Below are 24,293 nucleotides of genomic sequence, written 5' to 3' on the forward strand. Positions count from 1 at the left end.
TAAGAGCTATATCTAACTCTCTCTTGAATACACTCCCAGAAGGCAATTAAAAATTGACAGGTGTCAACCTTTCTAGAGGACTACTGTCTAAATCAGGAGAGACCTGCTTCATGCAGGTGAACACGAAGAAATAAGGGAGATACATTTTGAAAGAGGATGTGTACAATAACATCTGCATGGATGTTGAGAGGTTAAAAGATGAGGCATTGTAACATAGTTGTACACGATGTCCTTTATAACTGTAAAGGGCCTGTCCCACTTACGTGTCCTTGGCACGCAAATTATGCGACCTCGTGGTCGCATTGAGGCGCACGGGAATCGAATGGCCGTGCGGGGCCGGTCCCACTGAGAAGCGCGGAGGGGTATGTAGTTGTGCGCGACATCGCGCGGTGCTCCGAAATCTTTGTAGCGAACGAAATCTTTGTGCGCCAACAGCCTGTCGCGTAACTGACAACCAAAGTAGGTCACCTCCAACAGCAGCAGAAGCAGGCAAACGATTGCCGAACTCAGCCTGGGGCTCACGGCCGTTGCGGTCCGGATCCGCCACCACTCCTACTCCGAGAGCGGGGCCAAGAAAATTGAAGATAGACACATAATGCAGAAGTAACTCAGCGGGACCGGCAGCATCTCTGGAGAGAAGGAATGGGTGACGTTTTGGGTCAAGACCCTTCTTTCAGACTGAAGAAGTCTCGACAAGAAACGTCACCCATTGATTCTCTCCAGAGATGCTGCCGGTCCCGCTGAGTTACTCCAGCATTTTGTGTCCACCTTCAAATGACGTCACGCGCTCCAGACGGCTGTGCGGGCGCATGAAATCGCGCGCGTCCTTCGCGGGACAGTCGCGCCTCAACGTGACCGCGAGGTCGCGTAATTAGCGTGCCAAGGACACGTAAGTGGGACCGGGGCTTAAGACAGTTGACATATGAAAGGAGTGAACACAAGGGTCATTCACAAGAAGCAATGGGGGATCAATGCCAAAGCAGAAGTGAAATCCGATCACCAAGATGGACAAAGGAGGCAGAGCCATAGATCAGTCCAGTGTAATTAGCACCAACCATTCACTACATAGTCTTTAGAATTGGAATTTAATAATGCAGGGGGAATAATTTACCATAAATATTGTATTATTTACCTATTACTGTTTTATTAACATGATCTCACATGAACATCAAATTACTCACAGAATTGGGAGAAGGCAGTCAAAACTAAAGCCGTAACAGGTAACTGTCTATCTACAGCAGGATCTGAAACATTCATATTTAATCCTGACCATGGTTTCATCACTGTTCAGCAACATCCTATGGTATTCCAAGAACATAATGCATTGCATCAATCATTAAACACTTGGGGCAGTTTGGTGTAGCATTGGCCTGACTCTGTTGCTCAAAGCTTTCTATTTTAAACAAGGGGTTTGTTCCTGCAGAAAGTCAGCAGAGGATTGTGGGCAAGGTTGGGATAATCATTTGCATCCCTTGAACTAACAGGTGACTTATTACAGGAAAAAAAAGAATTGGAAAAAGTGAAGCACTAAATTAGCTCTACAACTGTTTTTACGATTTATAAGTGTAAGCTGTATTTTGATAGAAGGAATTGATATAAAAAATGAGGTGTCATTCTCTACAGTTCCTATTGGATTTCTGGACAAGCCTTTACAGATAAAGTACAGAAACAAAGAACTGCAGATGCTGGTTTATACCAAGGATAGACACAAAGTGCTGGAGTAACTCAGCGGGTCAGGCAGCATCTGTGGAGAACATGGATAGGTGACATTTCACAGAGTGCTGGAGTAACTCAGTGGGTCAGGCAGCATCTGTGGAGAACGTGGATAGGTGACGTTTCACAGAGTGCTGGAGTAACTCAGTGGGTCAGGCAGCATCTCTGGTGAAAAAAGATGGGTGAGGTTTTGGGTCGGGACCCTTCTCGCAGATTAAAGTAGTTAACTCTCTCTTCCCATGGATACTGCTTGGCCAACTGAGCACTTCCAATATTTTCTGTTTGCATTAAAAAGGATATGGTAGCATCTGGTAAAAAGGCCAAGTGAAGACAAAAAAATTAAAGCGAAGAAGTACAACGTAGAAAAGATGAGTGGGAAGCAAGAGGATTGGGTAATGTTTAAAGAACAACAGAAGATAACCAAAAAGACAATACGGGAAGAAAAGATGAGGTACGAAGGTAAGCTAGCCAAGAATATAAAGCAGGATAGTAAAAGCTTCTTTAGATATGTGAAGAGAAAAAAATTAGTTAAGACCAAAAGTGTGACCCTTGAAGACTGAAAAAGGTGAATTTATTATGGGGAACAAGGAAATGGCAGATGAGTTCAACAGGAACTTTGGATCTGTCTTCACTAAGGAGGACACAAACAATCTTCCTGATATAGTAGTGGCCAGAGGATCTGGGGTGAAGGAAATCCACATTAGGCAGGAAATGGTGTTGGATAAACTGATGGGATTGAAGGCTGATAAATCCCCAGGGCCTGATGGTCTGCATCCCAGGGTACTTAAGGAAGTAGCTCTAGAAATCGTGGATGCATTGGTGATAATTTTCCAATTCTCCAGACTCAGGATCAGTTCCTGTGGATTGGAGGGTAGCTAATGTTATCCCACTTTTTAAGAAAGGCGGAGAGAGAAAACGGGGAATTATTGACCAGTTAGCCTGACATCGGTGGTGGGGAAGATGCTGGAGTCAATTCTAAAAGATGAAATAGCCGCACATTTGGATAGCAGTAACAGGATCGGTCCGAGTCAGCATGGATTTACGAAGGGGAAATTATGCTTGACTGATCTTCTGGAATTTTTTGAAGATGTAACTAGGAAAATGGACAAGGGAGAGCGCCAGTGGGTGTAGTGTACCTGGACTTTCAGAAAGCATTTGATAAGGTCCCACATAGGAGATTCGTGGGCAAAAAGGGCACATGGTATTGGGGGTAGAGTGCTGACATGGATAGAGAAGTGGTTGGCAGACAGGAAACAAAGAGTAGGGATAAACGGGTCCCTTTTAGAATGGCAGGCAGTGACTAGTGGGGTACCGCAAGGCTCGGTGCTGGGACCGCAGCTATTTACAATATATATCAATGATTTGGATGAAGGGATTCAAAGTAACATTAGCAAATTTGCAGATGACACAAAGCTGGGTGGCAGTGTGAACTGTGAGGAAGATGCTATGAGAATGCAGGGTGACTTGGACAGGTTGGGGGAGTGGGCAGATGCATGGCAGATGAAGTTTAATGCGGATAAATGTGAGGTTATCCACTTTGGTATCAAAAACAGGAAGGCAGATTACTATCTAAATGGCGTCAAGTTGGGAAAAGGGGAAGTACAACAGGATCTGGGCGTCCTTGTACATCAGTCTATGAAAGTAAGCATGCAGGTACAGCAGGCAGTGAAGAAAGCGAATGGTATGTTGGCCTTTCTAACAAGAGGAATCGAATATAGGAGCAAAGAGGTCCGTCTGCAGTTGTACAGAGCCCTAGTGAGACCACACCTGGAGTATTGTGTGCAGTTTTGGTCCCCTAATTTAAGGAAGGACATTCTTGCTATTGAGGGAGTGCAGCGTAGGTTTACAACGTTAATTCCCAGGATGGCGGGACTGTCATATGCTGAGAGAATGGAGCAGCAGGTCTTGTACACTCTGGAGTTTAGAAGGATGAGAGGGAATCTCATTGAAACATATAAGATTGTTAAGGGCTTGGACACACTAGAGGCAGGAAACATGTTCCCGATGTTGGGGGAGTCCAGAACCAGGGGCCACAGTTTAAGAATAAGGAGTAAGCCATTTAGAACGGAGACGAGGAAACACTTTTTCTCACAGAGAGTGGTGAACCTGTGGAATTCTCTGCCTCAGAGGGCAGTGGAGGCAGGTTCTCTGGATGCTTTCAAGAAAGAGCTCGATAGGGCTCTTAAAAATAGCGGAGTTAGGGGATATGGGGAGAAGGCAGGAACGGGGTACTGATTGGGGATGATCAGCCATGATCACATTGAATGGCGGTGCTGACTCGAAGGACCAAATGGCCTATTCCTGCACCTATTGTCTATTGTCCAAGACTATAAACCCCAAGCTGCAAATGCATGTGAACAAGCAAGTGTTGTAAATCCTTTTACGAGCAGAAAGCGATGAGGATGAGGGATCTCTCTGCTCCAACGTTCAATGCAACCTCTCAAAATGCAGCTTGTCGAGGATTCAGCAGCTTCCACCGAGTTCCTCGAACAGTTTGCTATTTTCTCTAGAGTCCAGTATCTGCAGTTTTTTGTCTTGGTTATTTAAGAACTCACTGCCTTTTAATGTCAAACTGAAGGCGATTCAATAACATGCAGCATTAGCGCAGTCAGATCATCTATTCAATTCGGCTAAAATAAAACTATGTCATGACATTTGGTACTCATACACAACAGCTAGTTAGAACAAAACATAATCCATAGATTGCATTCATCTTTAAGAATATAATTTATAAATTATGTTATGCTGCATTTATCAGTCACATTTAAAACCAAAACAAAATAGCCCACTGAAGGAACAGCATTCCTGTTACTGAAAACATTCACTTCAAATACCATTTACATCAACATATTTCACAGAAAACAACTTACCATATATAACACGTAATGAAATCTGAAGAGTCTCATTGTAACTGATCTTAGAAACGATAATAAACTATAATCCTGGCAAATACAGCAATTTTTGTTTCAAGATGGTGAAATATTTCATAGCAACCAGTCTGGGCTCCAGATACTTAGCAACTGCCTTGCATTATCTGCTTTATATTTAAACTCTACCTTTGAAGCTCCGACAATATTTTCCCCTTAATTCTCTGCACCAACAATAAGTAATTATTTATAAACCTGGATGTATCCGCCCATGATGCACAACCCATTACATTAACAAGGACCTAGATCATGTTCTGAGTAACTCCTCCCTCACCAAGTGGTCAGCTGATGGCAGCCTGATAATAACATAACAGTCAATGAACAGTCAGTGGTTCATGTGCTGTTTTATGCATATCCATTTAACTGTGTTTTTAGAATATCTCTAATGCAACTTCGAATATTTAGGTTGATTCAGTGTTCTTTAATTCATTCACCAAACATCAAAACTTTCAGATAAATTTGGGGTGCCCAACACCGGACCAAGATGCAGGACAGAACGTCACAGGAGATATTCTTCCCTGTGGCTAACTCACAGTACAACTCCTCCCCCTTCAGTCATGGGGTTGACTGAGACGGATTCCCCCCACCCACCCCCCACATCCACAATCCTTTCCACCCGTCACTTTAATTTCATGTTTCATATATTTTGTGCTTTTATGACCATTGGCAGATCAATTTCCCTCCTGGGATAAATAAAGTTCTATCGTATCTTATTGTAAACTTGGGCACAGCTTCTTCTCCTCTGTTATCAGGCCTCTTCTCAGCTTCTTCTCCTCTGCTAAAGGTCATTCTATAAGCTAGGGTACTGTCCGATTCACCTCTACACCATTGTGGGTATTGGACTTTGTCTCTGGAACTGATGCGCTACAATGCTGAGAACTATATTCTGCACTCCGTACTTTCCCCTGCTCTATCTATTGTAGTCGAGTTTGACGATTGTATTTATGTGTGGTACATCTGAGGACACAGAGTGCTGGAGTAACTCAGCAGGTCAGGCAGCAGCTGTGGAGAACGTGGATAGGTGACGTTTCACAGAGTGCTGGAGTAACTCAGTGGGTCAGGCAGCATCTGTGGAGAACATGGATAGGTGACGTTTCACAGAGTGCTGGAGTAACCCAGCGGGTCAGGCAGCATCTGTGGAGAACATGGATAGGTGACGTTTCAGAGCGCTTATGTAACTCAGCATCTGTGGAGAACATGGATAGGTGACGTTTCACAGAGTGCTGGAGTAACTCAGTGGGTCAGGCAGCATCTGTGGAGAACATGGATAGGTGACGTTTCCGGTCGGGACACTTCTTCAGATATCTTATCTGACTGGATAGCATGCAGAACAAAGCTTTTCACTGTACCTAGTACACATGACAATAAAAAACCTAAACTGGTGCAATCAGGAATCACTTCACAATATATAATAAACAAAATCATTTTCAGGGGATAACTGCAACAATAACGATTTAGATCCAGCAGTACACAAGTTTACATCCAATATCTGTATATTTTTTCATCATTCTTTCCCAAGTTCTAGTAAACATATTACAAAAAAAAACCAGCATTTTAGTAATTATGATATTTTTTGCTGAATGCTCTGAAACACACCCTTATAATTTAAATCCTTGGTCTCAGAGATCACTTACATTCTGATTTGCCAATGGAAAAACAAACTTCCTTTAGTAGAAGATCACATTTTTTAAATGTTCCGTGCAAAGTGTACAAATAACTGCAATTCAATGTGAGTGACATATCCCATTTCAAATGGTGTTGGTTTACTTCACAAGCAGCAATTACAATATGTGCAGTGAGTGGGAGAAAGGTCAGGATAAGGATCAGTGTTCTTCACAGCATCATCAGTGCCGGCGAGTACAAGGCACAGTAGCTGCTGCTCATCTATTCAAGCCCAGCACCTCCAACACTTCAACAAACCCTGCTCCTTCTGCACAAAGTTCAACAGTAAAACAATTGCAAGAACCACTGATTCAACATTCATGCAGCAAAAAGAAAATATACATAAAATGCTGGAGTAACTCAGCGGGACAGGCAGCATCTCTGGAGAGAAGGAATGGGTGACGTTTCAGGTCGAGACCCTTCTTCAGACTCCTCGGCCTGAAACGCCATCCATTCCTTCTCTCCAGAAATGCTGCCTGCGTTGAGTTACTCCAGCATTTTATGTCTCTCTTCGGTTTAAAACCAGCATCTGCCCTTCCTTCATACAACATCCTACAGCAAAAAGAAAAATTAACTATCACAAAGTTTAGATTTCAGGAACACAAATCTATGCTCAAACAGATTTTCGGACCAGCACACAGTCCTGTTGCACCACAGGAATTCTCACGATTTAAGGAAAATTCTGATCTGTGTGTATAATATATCGGACACTTTTAAAAGGATCCAACTTGCATCAATTGCTGGTCATAACTATAAATTAGTGTTATAAAAGCAAATCATTTTAAAATGCTTTCACAAAATCAGGAGCACTTAGTTCAGGTTTGGTGGTCAGAAAAGGAGATAAAGTTATGATTGGACTAGGATATTTGAAAGAATAGAACAGAAGAGAGTAGAAAACTAATGGAACAAATGTTGATGGCACATCCACATTGGACTATTTCAGCTGTTGCTGGATGAGGTAACCCATTGTATGGAAAATGACTCAAGCCTGAGCTAAAGGGAGAGATTGGGCAGGCCAGGACTTCATTCTGTGGAGCGCAGGAGACTGAGGGATAATTTCATAGTGGTGTATAAAATCACGAGGAGAATAGATAATATGAATACACACTGTATTTCACCATGAGCAGGGGAATCAAGAACCAGAGTTGGTTTAAGGTAAAAGGGGAAAGATTTAAAAGGAGCCTGAGTGGGCAACTTCTTCACAGAGAGGGTGGTGGGTGAATGGAACTAGGTGCCAGAGAAGGTAGTTCAGGCAGGTACAATAACATTTAAAAGACCTTTGGACAGGTACATAGATAGGAACGGTCGAGAGGGATATGGGTCAAACACGGGCAGATGGGGCATCTGGGTCAGCATGGACAAGTTGGGCTGATGGGTATGTTTCCAGCCTGTATGAATCTATATTTATAGACCCCTGGCACCATTCATATTGTGCGTGCCCAGCGTAGAGGTACACAGACAGGTGCAGTGACTTACCTGAAGGGCAGCCTTTGATATGCATTTAAGAAAAAGGAAGGAAAGTTCATTATAGCTGCTTGTTCAATGCTCCAAAGCTACAGAAAGACCAAGTTAACACATGAAGTGTGAAGAAGGTGGAGCATAGAAAAGTAAATAGATTCTGAAAGTATTATGTTTCTAAACAAATGAGTAGAATTTACTTAAAATTTAATGATGGAAAGAGACCTCAGCCCCGATGAAATGAAATGAATCATTTTAATATTTATGTTTAGCAATGAGCTTTCTTTTTTTTTTTTTAATATTTTATTTTATTAGAAGTACAATCATATGGCACCAAAGTGCCTAATATATATTTTCATAATACATTTTATGTACAGCTTCTTATTTTTTTTGTTATAATAAAGAAAGATGAGAATAAGAAAAATAAATTAGATAGTAAAGGATAGAAAGGCGTGAGATATATAGTGTGTGAAGAAAAAGAAAAAAGACGAATGAGTGAAGAAAGTTGAGAAAAAGAAAATAGAAAAAAGAGAATAAGACATAAAAAAAAAGAATTTAAAAAAAAAAGGTAAGATCATTGTTTATAATCTTGACCAACCCTCGTCCAGTCCTGAAACAGTTAGTTTTTACAATTGTGTTGCACCATATGATTCCAAAAAGACGACAAATGGAGACCAACTCGTTATGAATTGGTCTGATTTATCCATTAGGAGGAATCGCATTTCCTCAAGATGTGCGGTGTCCAACATACTTGCAATCCACATTTTAAGAGTTGGTATTGATGTATTTTTCCAAAATGTAAGTATTAATTTTTTTGCTATTATTAAACCATAGTTAAAAAATAAATTTTGAGATGTGTTCAATTTATTCCCATCTTCCATTACTCCAAATATAATCATTTCAGTATTAGGTTCCATTCTTATCTTGAATAATTTTGTAAATATTTCGAAAATATCACTCCAAAATCTATAAAGTTTTATGCAGGAAACTAAGGAGTGCGTTATAGTTGCGTTTTGGGAAAGCCATTTATCACAAATGGGGGAAATATTTGGATAAAATTTGTTCAATCTTGTTTTTGAATAATATAATCTATGTAAAATTTTTAATTGAATTAGATTATGTCTTACATTAATCGAACATTTGTGAATTTGTGAACATTTCATCAAGTACTTTTCCCATGTAACCTTCGTAATTTTTATCATTAGTTCCCGTTCCCACTCTTCTCTAAGTACCTCTGTCGATGGTAGGTCTATATTTAGAATACTATTATATAGATATGATATTAATTTTTGTGAGTCAGCTTCAATATTCATTGCTTCTTCCAATAATTCAGGAGTTATTTTTTGATATCCTTGTATATATTTTTATTCATGAAATCGCAAATCTGAAGATATTTAAAATATTGGTTGTTTTTCAGTTTAAACTTTAATTGTAATTGTTGGAATGATAGTAGGTTTCCCATTTCGTACAATGAGCTTTCAATCATGCATTTTGGGTTTCTGCTTAATTTCAGAAAAGCATGTATCAATCATTTTATATTTGAAAATATGTACAATTAACTGCAATTAAAGGTTGGTAACATATCCCATTTCAACCAGTGTTGGTTCACATAAAAAGCAGGCATTCATACGACAGCCGTATGAATGACAATTAAGAGGCACTTTCGAGGCCTGTGCTGCTATTATTGCAAAATTAGTTCAATGCAGTTGCCACAGGCTGAGGATGTATAATCAAAATGAATAAATCGAAGGATTATGGTTAACAACTATAAGGGCAAGAGCCCAAACGAGACTAACACTGGAGCTCTGGATGAACTGCCAGCTATCACAGCTTTTAGCGCATGTAAAGTTTTCACTACTGTCCTTGTACCTTTTGTTGAATAGTGGAGTGTTTATGTTCCATGTCTCTCTTCTCTTTAGCTGCATCCACGGCTAATTTATCCAGCTGTTGAAACACAACACAACAACATAAAGAAACTGCAGAGAGACACAAAAAGCTGGAGTAACTGCGGGTCAGACAGCATCTCTGGAGAAAAGGAATAGGTGACGTTTCGGGTCGAGACTCTTCTTCAGACTGCAGCCCTGCCATTCAATATCGTATCTGATCAGTCCCAGGCCTCATTTTCTCTTCCCAGCCCTCAATTCGCTGAGCTATCAAACATTCATTTATTCTTCATTAAATACCCTGTGATCCAGTGAACCAACTGTGATAGCGAATTTCAAGGTTCTCCACCTTCTGCAAGAAATCCCTATGCACCTGTTTTAAATGGCCAACCCCAGATCTTGTAACTATTCCTGGTTCAGGGTCTCCAAACAGTGGGTACATCTCAACATCTACTGCATCTGTTCCCCAAGGATCCTGCACGTTTCAATAAGATCACTCCAAATTCTTCCAAGCTCCAAAGAATACAGATTGAGAACAAGACATTAACTTTTTAGTTAAATCCCTAAATTGTGAAACTTAAATTAATCATAAGTAATAAAGAAAACTTACAAAATAATGAAACCATAACCAAGCAATTGGCAGATTTCTGGAGCAACACTAAATTAATTCTAACAGCCTATGTCCTGCGGTGCTGGCTCGAAGGGCTGAATGGCCTACTCCTGCACCTATTGTCTATTGTCCTGATGTCTCAGATTATTTCCACAATTAACAAAATTGACAAGATTCCAGCAAGTCAATCTGTTCACCGCTGAGAATAGATTCAGCATCGTCCGATCTCATACACCTAGTTTACATTTGGTTCTTTATAATTCTGAAGAAACATCGCACCTTGCTGGATTCATTCTGACTGCTTGTTCTGTGGTCCAGTTGATAGTTACAACAGCAGGCATTAGGTATTGATCATAAAGCTGTCTAAAAATGAGAAAGATGACGTGGTTCTAAATAAATTGTGAATGTGATGCACAGAATGCACACATTAGTGAATGTTGCAATGCACAATCATTGTTGCCTGCATTAGCAACTATCAATGCCTGTCAGGGTGGACGAGTGGCACAGATGCTGATGCTGAGTGCAACTGCATTAATTATGCAGAAATGTAAACATGATTAAATACAGGATTTTCATCTAATAAAATACCAAAAAATGGCTGGACCTTGCACATGATTATTTAACATATAAGAAAATACATTTCTAGAAGGCATATCAATTTAATAGACTAAATGTAAAACATCTTTTCAGTTTAAAATGTTATTCTAAATTCTTGCATAATGATATTAGTCCTATTTCTGTCCAGCTAAAATTAACTCTGCACACGAGTGTGGGGGTGAATCACACTTGGCCCAACAGTTTTCATGTCCCTGCTTCACTTTAATCTCAGTACACATAGAGGTCACAGCAAATGTAGGAAATATAAACCTCAAGAGAGAATAACAAGAATATCCAATATACCTGCAGCAGTTAGTGGAGCAGCACTGGGAGAAACCGCTGCTTTTGTCGTCTGCATACCCTGTTATTGAAGAAATTAGTGCATCTCACAAGGGCAGGATATCATTATGCTCGAAAGGTTGCAGAGAGGATTCACCAGGATGTTACTGGGACTGGAGGACGAGTTATAAAAGACTGGACAGGCTGGAAACCTATTCCCCAGATCATCGCATGGAGGGGGGGGGCCTTATAGAGTTATATATCAAATCATGAGGGGTGTAAGTAAGCTGGATGCTCTGTCATTTTCCCACGAGTCTAAAACTAACGGGGAAAGGTTTACGGTAAAAGGGGAAACATTTAAAAGGAACCCGAGAGGCAATCATTATTTTTCTACAAAGAATGTGGGGTACACAGAATGGGTATCCCCCCCCCAGACATCACCTCGGCCTCCATCTACTCACCTGCCTTCATCCGACCCCAACCGCCACCCTTGCCATGTGTTCACCACCCACCTCCCCCAGACATCACCTCGGCCTCCACCCATTCACCTGCCCTCCCCCGATCCCAACCCCCACCCTTGCCGTGTGTTCACCATCCCCCCTGACCTCCCCCTTTCTGATACAGAACTGTCTGTCCTCAGCAGAGGCCTCACCTTTGTTCCCCTCCGCCCTCACCTCAACGGGTTCCGGGTCCGCCACGATGAAGAGCTCTTCTTCCGTCGCCTCCGCCTCTGGGCCTTTTGCTATGGGAAGGAGTCCTCACCACCCAGTAATGAACCCTTCTCCCGTCTCCAACGGACCCCCCCCCCCCCCCCCCCCGCCCCCCCGCGGCCATCTATCTTTTTTAGACCTTTTCATTTCCAACTGCTGGCCGGACATCAACTGTCTCAACACTCCCCTTACCTACGCTAACCTCTCCCCCCCTGAACGTACAGCCCTCCGCTCACTCTACAGCAACCCCGACTTGATAATCAAACCCGCTGACAAGGGAGGTGCCGTGGTAGTCTGGCGCGCTGGCCAGCCAACAACTCTCAGACGACACCTCCTCCTATTTATAAAAGCTGAAGGAAGTGTCTTGACCCGAAACGTCACCCATTTCTTCTCTCCAGAGAAGCTGCTTGTCCCGCTGAGTTACTCCAGCATTTTGTATATACAGAACATGTTGCCTTAGGAAGCTGTAGAGCCGCATACAATTATAAAGTTGAAAAGACATTCAGTCAAGTAGATAGACAATAAATCTTTAGAGAGACATGGGATGGACACAGATTGTTGAGCAGGGGCCTATTTCTGTGCTGCACAAGTCCGACAGATGGAAAAGTACAAATGTAGAAAGTCAATTTTTTTAATGTTGCCACAATAATGCATTGGCAAAATAACTGTAAATATAGATGAAGAGAGAAAGTGTAAAATCAAATAACTGAATACCATATATATTATCAGCAATGCACTTTGACTGTCATTTTGACCTCATTGAAACATACAGAATAGTGAAAGGGTTGGATAGAGTGGATGTGGAGAGGATGGTTCCACTAATGGGAGAGTCTACGGCTCGAGGTCATAGCCTCAGAATTAAAGGATGTTCTTTTAGGAAGGAGATGAGGAGAAATTTCTTTAGTCAGAGGGTGGTAAATCTGTGGAATTCTTTGCCACAGAAGGCTGCGGAGGCCAAGTCAGTGAATATTCTTAAGGTAGAGATAGATAGATTCTTGATTAGTACGGGTGTCAGAGGTTATGGCAGAAGGCAGGAGGATGGGGTTGTGAGGGAGAGATAGATCAGCCATGATTGAATGGCGGAGTAGACTTGATGGGCCAAATGGCTTAATTCTACACTTATCACTTATGACCTTACATTTAATGCAGTGACAAGGACTTCATTCCCTGAGGCATTGACAATGGAAGTGAACATTGTCCAATCAGCAGAACTCCCCATGCCCACCAACAAGCACAAGCATCTGCCTCTGAACGAGGCCTCACACAACCACTGCACTGCTCCCCGTTAGTACCCATCAGCTTCTAATTCACCAGACTTCCAATGATGCCACACTGGGTCAAATGTTGCCCTGGCATCAGGTACACTCACTCTCACCTCTGGATCTCAGCACCTGTCCAAATCAGCTGCACATACCAATTCCCACACTAGATGGAGGCAGGCAGTGGAAACAGGAGAACTTTAATGACAGGGTTTAGTACGTTTTATTCAGTGTCAGCAACAGTAACACGAATGAGTGGGAATTTACATACAATCCCAATTTTCTTAGAATGCTTAAAATTGGTCATTGCTTTTAAAAATCTCACCTGTGCTCCCAAGTCCTTCATGTAAGGCTCCAGTTCCATGAAGAGGTCATATCCTTGGTGAAAGAACGCAAGATGGGCATACATGAACGACAACATCTGGAAGTGGAATAGAGACAAAGACATATAATCAACACATAACAATTTGTAAAGAACTTGCGCAGAGTATTATGCAGGGACAATAATTGTTTAAATATTCATTTTAAGTTATTGCATTGTGCATACAGACATTTTTCTAGATCAGTAGACCAAGAAACATAAGGAACAGGCTACAGTAGATAGGACAGAGAACAGTACAACACAATAATAAGCCCTTCGGCCACTAGGTCTGTTCTGAACATGATGCCAAGTCCATCTCTTAACCATCTGCACGCAATCCATATCTCTCCATTTCTGGCATATCCATGTGCCTCTCATACACCACGAGTGTATCTGTCTCAACCACCCAGCATTCCAGGCACTCAACATCCTCTGTGAAAAATAGTTGCCCTGCACATCTCCTTTAAACTTCGCACCTCCCACCTTAAAGCTATGCTTTCTGGATCGCGTGTTGTGCAATGTGAAAAGGTTCATTAATAATCTGGATGTTGAGGAGTTCTTTGGGGAAGAGTAATCATAATATGGTGAATTTTATATTAAAACTGAAACTGATTTAATTCAATCGACAACCAGGGTCTTAATTCTAAAACCAAACACAAATGTACGACGCCAGAGTTGACGATGATAGATTCCAATAGCACAGGAAAAGACAAGACAGTGGATAAGAAATGGCCAGCATTTAAAGAGAACCACGTAGCTCTGAGTGGGGGAAATGATCAAGTTGTGGCCAAAAAGGGAAGGTATATCTCCATTGATGTATTACAGGTAACCCATTCCACCTCCCTTGTTTTTCTGTTGTGTTTTTTTTTTTTTTGCTTTCTTTTTTATTTGTAACTTTCTACCCTCTCTTTTTCTCGCTTTCTATAAAAAATAAAAATACTAGAAGCAGAAGTAATTGATAATGGAAAATTTTAATAATGTATGACTGATGTATATGAAAAGTTTTTTTTTTACTATAATATGTAACTACATTTTATAAGATGTCTACTTCTAATAAATAAATAAATTTAAAAAAAAATAAATAAAATAAAAAAAAATAAAAAAAAGGGAAGGTAGTATTGGATAACGGGAAAAGGTTTATACATGTTGCCGAAGAGAAGAAAACCCTCAGAATCTACAAATGAGAACCAAGAACTTGATACAGAAAGGGAAGGTGGAATGTGAGAATAATCTTACAACAAACACAAACAGATTGTCAAAGTTTCTTTGCTCTGTAAATTAAAATGGATTCACCAAAGTTATTGTAAATCTCTCGAACACTGGGACCAGGGAAATGACCCTAGGGAATAAGAAAATGGAACAAAAAAAAAAGCATTTGTACTTCGGGCTTCAAGGAAGACAACACAACAACAAGTCAAAAATAGTAAAGGTAGTCCTGAAAGAATGAAGAGCTGAGGGAAATTATTATTTGTTAAAAGAAAGTGTTGGGGAAATGAGGAGGACTGAAAGCCAGTAAATCTGGACACATTTACATGCCTATTAATAGCTATTAATGACTATGATATAGTTGGGATCACGGAGACATGGCTCCAGGGTGACCAAGGCTGGGAGCTGAACATCCAGGGATATTCAATATTCAGGAGGGATAGAGAGAAAGGAAAAGGAGGTGGGGTAGCGTTGCTGGTTAGAGAGGAGATTAACGCAATGGAAAGGAAGGACATTAGTTTGGAGGATGTGGAATCGGTATGGGTAGAGCTGCGAAACACTAAGGGGCAGAAAACGCTGGTGGGTGTTGTGTACAGGCCACCTAACAGTAGTAGTGAAGTTGGAGATGGTATCAAACAGGAAATTAGAAATGCGTGCGACAAAGGCAAAACCGTTATAATGGGTGACTTCAATCTACATATAGATTGGGTGAATCAAATTGGCTGGGGTGCTGAGGAAGAGGATTTCTTGGAATGTATAGTTGAAGATAGTTATCTAAATCAACATGTAGAGGAACCAACGAGAGAGCAGGCTATTTTAGACTGGGTATTGAGTAATGAGGAAGGGTTAGTTAGCAGTCTTGTTGTACATGCCCCCTTGGGCAAGAGTGACCATAATATGGTTGAGTTCTTCATTAGGATGGAGAGTGACATTGTTAATTCAGAATCAATGGTTCTGAACTTAAAGAAAGGTAACTTTGAGGGTATGAGACGTGAATTGGCCAAGATTGACTGGCAATTAATTCTAAAAGGGTTGACGGTGGATATGCAATGGAAGACATTTAAAGACTGCATGGATGAACTACAAAAATTGTTCATCCCAGTTTGGCAAAAGAATAAATCAGGGAAGGTAGTGCATCCGTGGATAACAAGGGAAATCAGGGATAGTATCAAAGCGAAGGATGATGCGTACAAATTAGCCAGAAAAAGCAGCATAAGGAGGACTGGGAGAAATTCAGAGACCAGCAGAGGAGGACAAAAGGCTTAATTAGGAAAGGAAAAATAGATTATGAAAGAAAACTGGCAGGGAACATAAAAACTGACTGCAAAGGTTTTTATAGATATGTGAAAAGAAAGAGATTAGTTAAAACAAATGTAGGTCCCTTGCAGTCAGAAACAGGTGAGTTGATCATGGGGAACAAGGATATGGCGGACCAATTGAATAACTACTTTGGTTCCGTCTTCACTAAGGAAGACATAAATAATCTGCCGGAAATAGCAGGGGACCGCGGGTCAAAGGAGTTGGAGGAATTGAGTGAAATCCAGGTTAGCCCGGAAGTGGTGTTGGGTAAATTGAATGGATTAAAGGCCGATAAATCCCCAGGGCCAGATAGGCTGCATCCCAGAGTACTTAAGGAAGTAGCTCCAGAAATAGTGGATGCATTAGTAATAATCTTTCAAAACTCCTTAGATTCTGGAGTAGTTCCTGAGGATCGGCGGGTAGCAAACGTAACCCCACTTTTTAAGAAGGGAGGGAGAGAGAAAACGGGGAATTACAGACCAGTTAGTCTAACATCGGTAGTGGGGAAACTGCTAGAGTCAGTTATTAAAGATGGGATAGCAGCACATTTGCAAAGTGGTGAAATCATTGGACAGTCAGCATGGATTTACAAAAGGTAAATCATGTCTGACGAATCTTATAGAATTTTTCGAGGATGTAACTAGTAGCGTGGATAGGGGAGAACCAGCGGATGTGGTGTATCTGGACTTCCAGAAGGCTTTCAACAAGGTCCCACATAAGAGATTAGTATACAAACTTAAAGCACACGGCATTGGGGGTTCAGTATTGATGTGGATAGAGAACTGTCTGGCAAACAGGAAGCAAAGAGTAGGAGTAAACGGGTCCTTTTCACAATGGCAGGCTGTGACTAGTGGGGTACCGCAAGGCTCAGTGCTGGGACCCCAGCTATTTACAATATATATTAATGATCTGGATGAGGGAATTGAAGGCAATATCTCCAAGTTCGCGGATGACACTAAGCTGGGGGGCAGTGTTAGCTGTGAGGAGGATGCTAGGAAACTGCAAGGTGACTTGGATAGGCTGGGTGAGTGGGCAAATGTTTGGCAGATGCAGTATAATGTGAATAAATGTGAGGTTATCCATTTTGGTGGCAAAAATAGGAAAGCAGACTATTATCTAAATGGTGGCCGACTAGGAAAAGGGGAGATGCAGCGAGACCTGGGTGTCATGGTACACCAGTCATTGAAAGTAGGCATGCAGGTGCAGCAGGCAGTGAAGAAAGCGAATGGTATGTTAGCTTTCATAACAAATGGATTTGAGTATAGGAGCAGGGAGGTTCTACTGCAGTTGTACAGGGTCTTGGTGAGACCACACCTGGAGTATTGCGTACAGTTTTGGTCTCCAAATCTGAGGAAGGACATTATTGCCATAGAGGGGAGTGCAGAGAAGGTTCACCAGACTGATTCCTGGGATGTCAGGACTGTCTTATGAAGAAAGACTGGATAGACTTGGTTTATACTCTCTAGAATTTAGGAGATTGAGAGGGGATCTTATAGAAACTTATAAAATTCTTAAGGGGTTGGACAGGCTAGATGCAGGAAGATTGCTCCCGATGTTGGGGAAGTCCAGGACAAGGGGTCACAGCTTAAGGATAAGGGGGAAATCCTTTAAAACCGAGATGAGAAGAACTTTTTTCACACAGAGAGTGGTGAATCTCTGGAACTCTCTGCCACAGAGGGTAGTCGAGGCCAGTTCATTGGCTATATTTAAGAGGGAGTTAGATGTGGCCCTTGTGGCTAAGGGGATCAGAGGGTATGGAGAGAAGGCAGGTACAGGATACTGAGTTGGATGATCAGCCATGATCATATTGAATGGTGGTGCAGGCTCGAAGGGCCGAATGGCCTACTCCTGCACCTAATTTCTATGTTTCTATGTTTGATCCTCCAAAATTTGACAGAATTTAAAACTGTTCTTTCAGATCTGACGGTAGAAAATGTAACCCGACAAGTTGGGAAAGAAGGAAGGAAAAAGGGAAATGAGATTAGTTAAACTAACATTAATAGCTGGAATCTAGTATTAAATAATCGTAAGATGTTTCGAAAATAGTAACAGGGGCCAAAGAGACATCCCTTTTAACAATCGTGTGTCTGCGATAGTAAGAAGTGGAATACTGTAGATAAGGTGAACAAGTGAATGCAATGTATTTGTAACTTTATAAGCATGTCACATAACAGGTTCCATAATGTGGCACGTCATAAAATGGGTGATGGGCATGCAGAGATGAGAGAAGCCTTAAAGGGATAGAGACATTTTCATCTCTAGCCTGTCACTTACTCCATCCATCTCTTACCCAGGTCTCTCACTCCCTATCCAGCAGTCTGAAGGGTCTCGACCCAAGATGTCATCTGGCCATTCCCTCCACAGATGCTGCCTGACCTGCTGAGTTCCTCCAGCACTTTGTGTGTTGATGTAACATGATCATGGCTTAGTAAATGTCATAACTGCTCAGACAAATTGTTCTGAACATGGTTTTATGACAGCAACAATGCCTTGCATATTAAATATTCATTGCTTTAAACACAACATATAATGAAACATTGTAAACAGACTTTACATGTTTGCTAAACCACAAGTAAGAGGAAAACTGCTTACCGATTTTAAAATCTCCGATCGCCTCTTTGACTGAAGGACATTAATCTAAAATTGAATCATCAAAATGAACAAAAAGTTTTACACATTACCAGAGGAAATAGGCGATAGGTGTCAGCATAAAGCATTTCATGAACAAATAGTGTAAAGTTGCTTGAAATGGTTTCCGTAGACATCTATTACCAAAATACAAATACAAAACAAAGCATTCTTTCCCATCTGGAGTGTACACTGACCCAAAGTAATTCACAGCTGATTTTACACACATTGAAAACCATCGTAGGTTTCCTTACATTTGTTATACGATCCATCCCTGGAAAGAATTTCAGATTTGTTTTTGCCTGGCACTGTTTCAAGTAAACGTCAACTTTAAATTAATGCATAATTGGCCTTTTATGAAATAATTTTCTGTCCCACAGCTAATTCATATCCTGCAAGATATGGTCATGATATTTTTACTCAGAGGCATTGAACATACGTATGATGGTGATGTAAATGCAACTTGGATTGCCTGCTTATGTCTTCTCACTTGTTCAGCTTTCCCGCTATAGCCACCAAATGCGCCTTGTAGTACTAACAATTCAACAGTTCAAACCGAGGAAAGTGAAGCTGCACAAACACACTTCAGTCCAGTGCTCACACATTTGGTTTTTCTGACATAAACAAACACGTATTAAGTCGACAGCTTTAGCTTTGGCCTTCTCACTTTCACAGGGCTGAAGTATAATGGAGTGTGCGGCTGGATAATGCAGGTAAACCCCTGAACGAGCAGCAGAACCTGGCAAATGGAAGCTGCTTAACCCGCACAAGCTCAACTAACCTTATTGTGTAAACCTAAGAGGTGTGGGCAGCAAAAGGAAATTATATTCTGCTGAAAACAGAATATTCTGCTGAAAACAGAATATTCTGCTGAAAACAGAACTGGTACTTTTGTCTTACCACTGCTTTTTCTGTGAACAAAGAGGGTCAGTCCACTTATCAGTCCCTGCTGTTGGTGCCTCTGGCGGATTGTCGTCTTATAAACTGCTTAAGTTGTTGAAGGGCCTGACTGTCTAATTTGATTGATGCATTTTCTTTAATAAACTTGAGATCTTTTTATAATATTAAAAATATGTAAATCTAGTATATAACTTTCCAAACGTACGGCACGAACCATCATAAAGAAAGCACTGCATCTTAACGAGAAGTTCCTCTTCATCAACAAACACACCAATTACAAATCCAAATTCAATAGCCATTCTTCCATGCACACCAGAACATTACATGAAAAAACAGAAAATATCTACTTCTAATCAATATTTTCAACCAAGCCAACTTTAGATCCAGTTTGCCTCAGATCCATTCAAGATGCTTTAACCTTCTGAATCAACCAACCATGTAGGATCTTGGAAAAGTCTCAAAGTCCATGTAAACCATGTCCACTGTTCAGCTTTCAATTTTCTGAGTTATCTCCTTAAAAAAACTCAGAACCGTGAGACGTGATCATCCCTGACTAAATTCCTCAGAGTTCTCCAAGGATTTTCCTACTGCTGATGTACGGCTTACCGGCCTGGTGGTTTTTTTTGTTGCTTTTTTCAACAAGAGGCCAACATTAGCGGTACATCTATGACTCACAAACCAGGAAGAATTGGTAGAGAACAACAAAATATTAAAAGTCAAATAGTAGTTTGAGGAATTGCACAATTCATCCCAATCTCAGACCATTGGGTTGAGTAATCAGGGTGCTTACATTGCACCCAGCCTGAGGAAGGTCCTGACCCAAATCAATTTTAATCAATCCTTCCTTTGTTCCTTCAGTTGTTGCTACCACAACCCAAACAGATGTCTGTACCATCATGACCAAGACCCCCTGCAACCACGCGGGTCTCTAGCATCATGACCAAGACCCCCTGCAACCACGCGGGTCTGTACCATCATGACCAAGACACCGAGCAACCACAGCGGGAGCTGTTGGCAACAGTCCTCATTCACCACCATGTTCCTCCTTATCTCTAACTTGCTTCTGACTACTTCTGTCATGCCTGAACACAAACACTGTCCAGCTGCTATCATTTCCTGTTTCCTCCCCCATTCGTGTGGTCAATTAGTTCCTCTCCTGTTTTTAAACTGCACTGACATTACTTATTTATAACACGACAAGCCATTTCCGCAGATTGGTAGCAGGCATTATATGAACGAAAGCTTGCTCTTGCTTTCAGCCCGAGATATAACTGTGTGAAAGGAGTGGGAGACACAGGATAGGTGAACGGGAGGACCACATTCGAAATGACAAAGCCACTTGAGGGAGCAGGAGGAGGCAGAGAGAGAGAGGTTGCTGGGTCAGTTGGAGCTCCGGGCCATGAGCACGACAGTCAGTAGATGCAGAGGTACTAGTCCCAATGTGCAGGGGGTAGTGAAAACTGGGGTGCAACTTTGCCGACAGCTTATGTTTTCCGTGAATATGAAAGCAGATTAATTCATTGTGTGGGGTCAAGGAAAGAGCATTCACGTCGCGGCCCTGTTTCCACTAATCTTTCCACCACCACACACAAGAAGCGACAAGACAGACACCATTGTATGCAGATGCCGAGAAGTGTGTTCAGCTCTGGCTGAACAACTTCTAATCTTGTGTGTGGACTCGATACAAAAAATTCATTGTGTGTCAAAACAAAAATTGAATGCAGGCTCTGGTCCAGATTCCCATTTGCACCAAATGTGTGGCCTACTTCAGCAGACTGCAACCCTGTTACAGCCACACTCAGTCACTGTTACTGTTCAGTGACAACTTCAGAATATCTGGGTGCTTTCCACAAGCTGTGACATGGGAAGTATATTTCACAGTGTTCAACATTGTTCTTGTTCTAGTATATTTCAGACTAGAACAAGAACAATGTTGATCATTTACAATTATTCACCTTTATGACAATGAACACTTCGGGATACTATTCGTCTTAAACACCCACCGATAATGCTGCAGAAGATACTGGGACCATATGCTCACACGGTTTCCACTGATCTGCCAATTGGAGAAATACCAAACATGTGTTTTTAATTTGACTGTAGTGAACTGTAACTTCCTTTTTCATTAAAAACCCCGACTAATGCATCCAAGTCTCTCCTATTGTCATGTGTATCTATTTCCTCACACTTCCCTACAAGAGGCCATTCAGCACGTTAAGCCTAGGTCAGCTGTGAAAGCATCCCCATCAATCCGTTTCCCTGCAACATATTCACTTTCGCTTGTTCATCAAACCTTCTCCCACTCTCCGACCTCCAAGCTGCACGGTGGCGATTTACAGCAGCCAGCTTATCCACCAACCAGCACGTTTGGGATGTGGGAGGAAAAACAAGTATGTTCACGGACAGCCTGCAAACTCCACACAGACAGCATCTTCGACAATGAACCACTGTCAGACTTATCACCTACAAGTTATATTGGAAGTTGATGTCTGCAGAGTTCTTTCAATAAACATTTTAAGCAAATGTTGTCCTTGTTCTACTTAAAGGGACTTAAAGTAACGTGTATTTAATGCTTTAAAACATGTGTTTTTTTAAAAGACCATCACAAAACATGAATTATCTTGCCCACCTACTTGACCTCTGACCACAGGTTACCGTTCTGCTCCCAACAATACCTATTGAGTTGTTTGATACCTACCTGTTCTTTACGTACTGTCAAAATATCATTGGGTTTTCTTTCATTTTACTTGTCAATATTTGTTTTTGTAATCTCTAGGCTTCCCTAATTTTCTATTTATTTTCCTTCCTTCAGTTTCTATCCTCTGCCAGGCTTTCAGCTGTATTAAACTTGCCATATCCCACCCTCTGTGATCGGTGGAGTCTGGGGCTGTATATTTGGCAGCCCTCCCCGTTCTCTCGGTGGGAATGTTTACCACATATATCCAGCCTATACTTTTTAAATACCTCCTGTTGTTCCAAGATTAATTTATTTTGAAATAATACTTTTCACTGGGAGCACAATGTGGAATATTATTCAAAAAGCTTTCTTTTCTTCTAAACCCCATAATCATCTATCTTCTATGTTATTGTTTTTGATAAGTCTGATCGCATGTGGTTCTGTGCTATTCCTTACCTTTCTTCTCCATCATCTACAGAGTCCAGTGTAAACCACTCCTACCTCACTCCAAGAGTAAACCATGTACAGCTCCAGCTTTGTTGAGTTGCAACCATTCTGGCTTGTACACATCTCCTCTCATCCATCACCAGTCCCAATGCCCATGGAGTCTCAAGGTCTCCCTCCACAGTCTCAATGTGACTGCATATAAGTTTAAATTGACAACAGCCAGGCACAATATTTTTCACGTTTGGTTTAAAGAATATAAACCAAACACGAAAAAAATTGTCATGTATTTTCCATACTATTTTCTTTGTTGCAATCTTATTAAAACGAGAAAATAATTAGGGCTGAACAGTTAGAACAGTACAGCACAGGAACAGGCCCCTGGCCCAGTTCTACCATCATTTATTTCAGTGAGTTACATTGGGACTGAAGCCGTACCTGCAGCACATAGTCCAGCGCGATGTGCCGGAAGCATTTCCGTGTGGCTGTCAGAATGTTGGTCGCCTCCTCCACCTCATGCTGCTTATTTCTTTGAATCTGAGCATTTTTCACCAGTGCATTCTCCTTCTCTTCACTGACCTTGTCAAACTGTTTCTTCGCTTCTTTAAATTTTCTGAGATCACTGGAAATAATCGGAAAGAGCGTGCATTTATATAGCATCTTCAATAGCTTCAGGTCATCTAGATGCTTCAAAACCAACGAGGTACTGAGAGCTGTTATCTCCATCTTTACGTGGGAAATGAATCAGCAAAGTTGTATTAAAAGTAGTCAACTATGTAGTCATCTGATGCAGTGATTATAAAATCTTCTGCATTGCAACTGGAATAAATTCAAACTATGAATAATTAAAATTAGAATTGCATCCTTTCAGATGTAGTTTCTTCACAAATTCCTACTGTGATTAACAGCGACTTCACATGTATTGGGGACGCACGCGACTTGTAAACTACAGATGCACAAAGTGCATTGAGATAATTCTTCACCAACCACTTGAAAGTTGAAAAGGAATTACTTCTGGAAAGAAAATCACCAGAATGGAGAGAAAACAAGTTTACCGACAGGGCAGGAAAACAAGGAATAAAGAATAAACAATGAAACAAGGCAGCAGAGGGGAAACATCTTTTAATACAATCCAAGCGCTGGTGGATTCTCAGCAGTTCACCATACTAGTACATTAAAGGAGACACACTATACAACATACAAGAACTACGATTTTTCACCCTTTTTGTTTTGTTTAGAAGCTTGAAAATACGAGAACTCTCCTATGGAATCCTGGTGTGGTTTGCTAGCTGTACTGTGGCTGAGAGGAGGGCGTTGCAGGGAATTATAAAAACTGCGCAGAACATTACAAACGCCCAACTGCCCTCCTTGGATGACATATATAGGGCCCGATGCTTGCGCCGGGCCACAAATATCAAGCAGGACACATCCCACCCTGCCAACCACCTTTTTACTCTGCTACCCTCTGGGAGGCGATTCAGGACTCTGAAGGCTCGCACCGGTAGACTAAAGAATAGTTTCTACCCATGTGCGATAAAAGAGCTAAATTCCAACAGAGAATGCTGGGGAAGCAAAATGTAATTCTAAGAAATGCCGCCAAATTCTTTTAAATTCTTTTAAATTCTTTTAAAACACCTATTTATTTTTTACTAATAAGTGTACATATGTGTCAATGGTTGT

General features: G+C 41.3%; 1 protein-coding gene across 4 annotated transcripts in view; it reads right to left on the reverse strand.

Moving 5' to 3' along the window:
* Nucleotides 1–24,293, reverse strand: part of acap2 (ArfGAP with coiled-coil, ankyrin repeat and PH domains 2) — a 103,068-nt gene that overhangs the window by 39,417 nt on the left and 39,358 nt on the right. For 2 of the 4 annotated variants that reach the window (XM_033031330.1, XM_033031328.1), the window contains exons 6-10: nt 23,052–23,235; nt 18,557–18,601; nt 13,424–13,519; nt 9,630–9,704; nt 7,779–7,790 (exon numbers count right to left, since the gene is read on the reverse strand). In XM_033031330.1, coding sequence (XP_032887221.1) covers nt 7,779–7,790; nt 9,630–9,704; nt 13,424–13,519; nt 18,557–18,601; nt 23,052–23,235 — 412 coding nt within the window. The remainder of the gene's footprint in view (nt 1–7,778; nt 7,791–9,629; nt 9,705–13,423; nt 13,520–18,556; nt 18,602–23,051; nt 23,236–24,293) is intronic. The other 2 variants (XM_033031329.1, XM_033031331.1) reach the window with 1 other exon arrangement.

Source organism: Amblyraja radiata, chromosome 13 (assembly GCF_010909765.2).
Source record: "Amblyraja radiata isolate CabotCenter1 chromosome 13, sAmbRad1.1.pri, whole genome shotgun sequence".
Taxonomy (NCBI): domain Eukaryota; kingdom Metazoa; phylum Chordata; class Chondrichthyes; order Rajiformes; family Rajidae; genus Amblyraja; species Amblyraja radiata.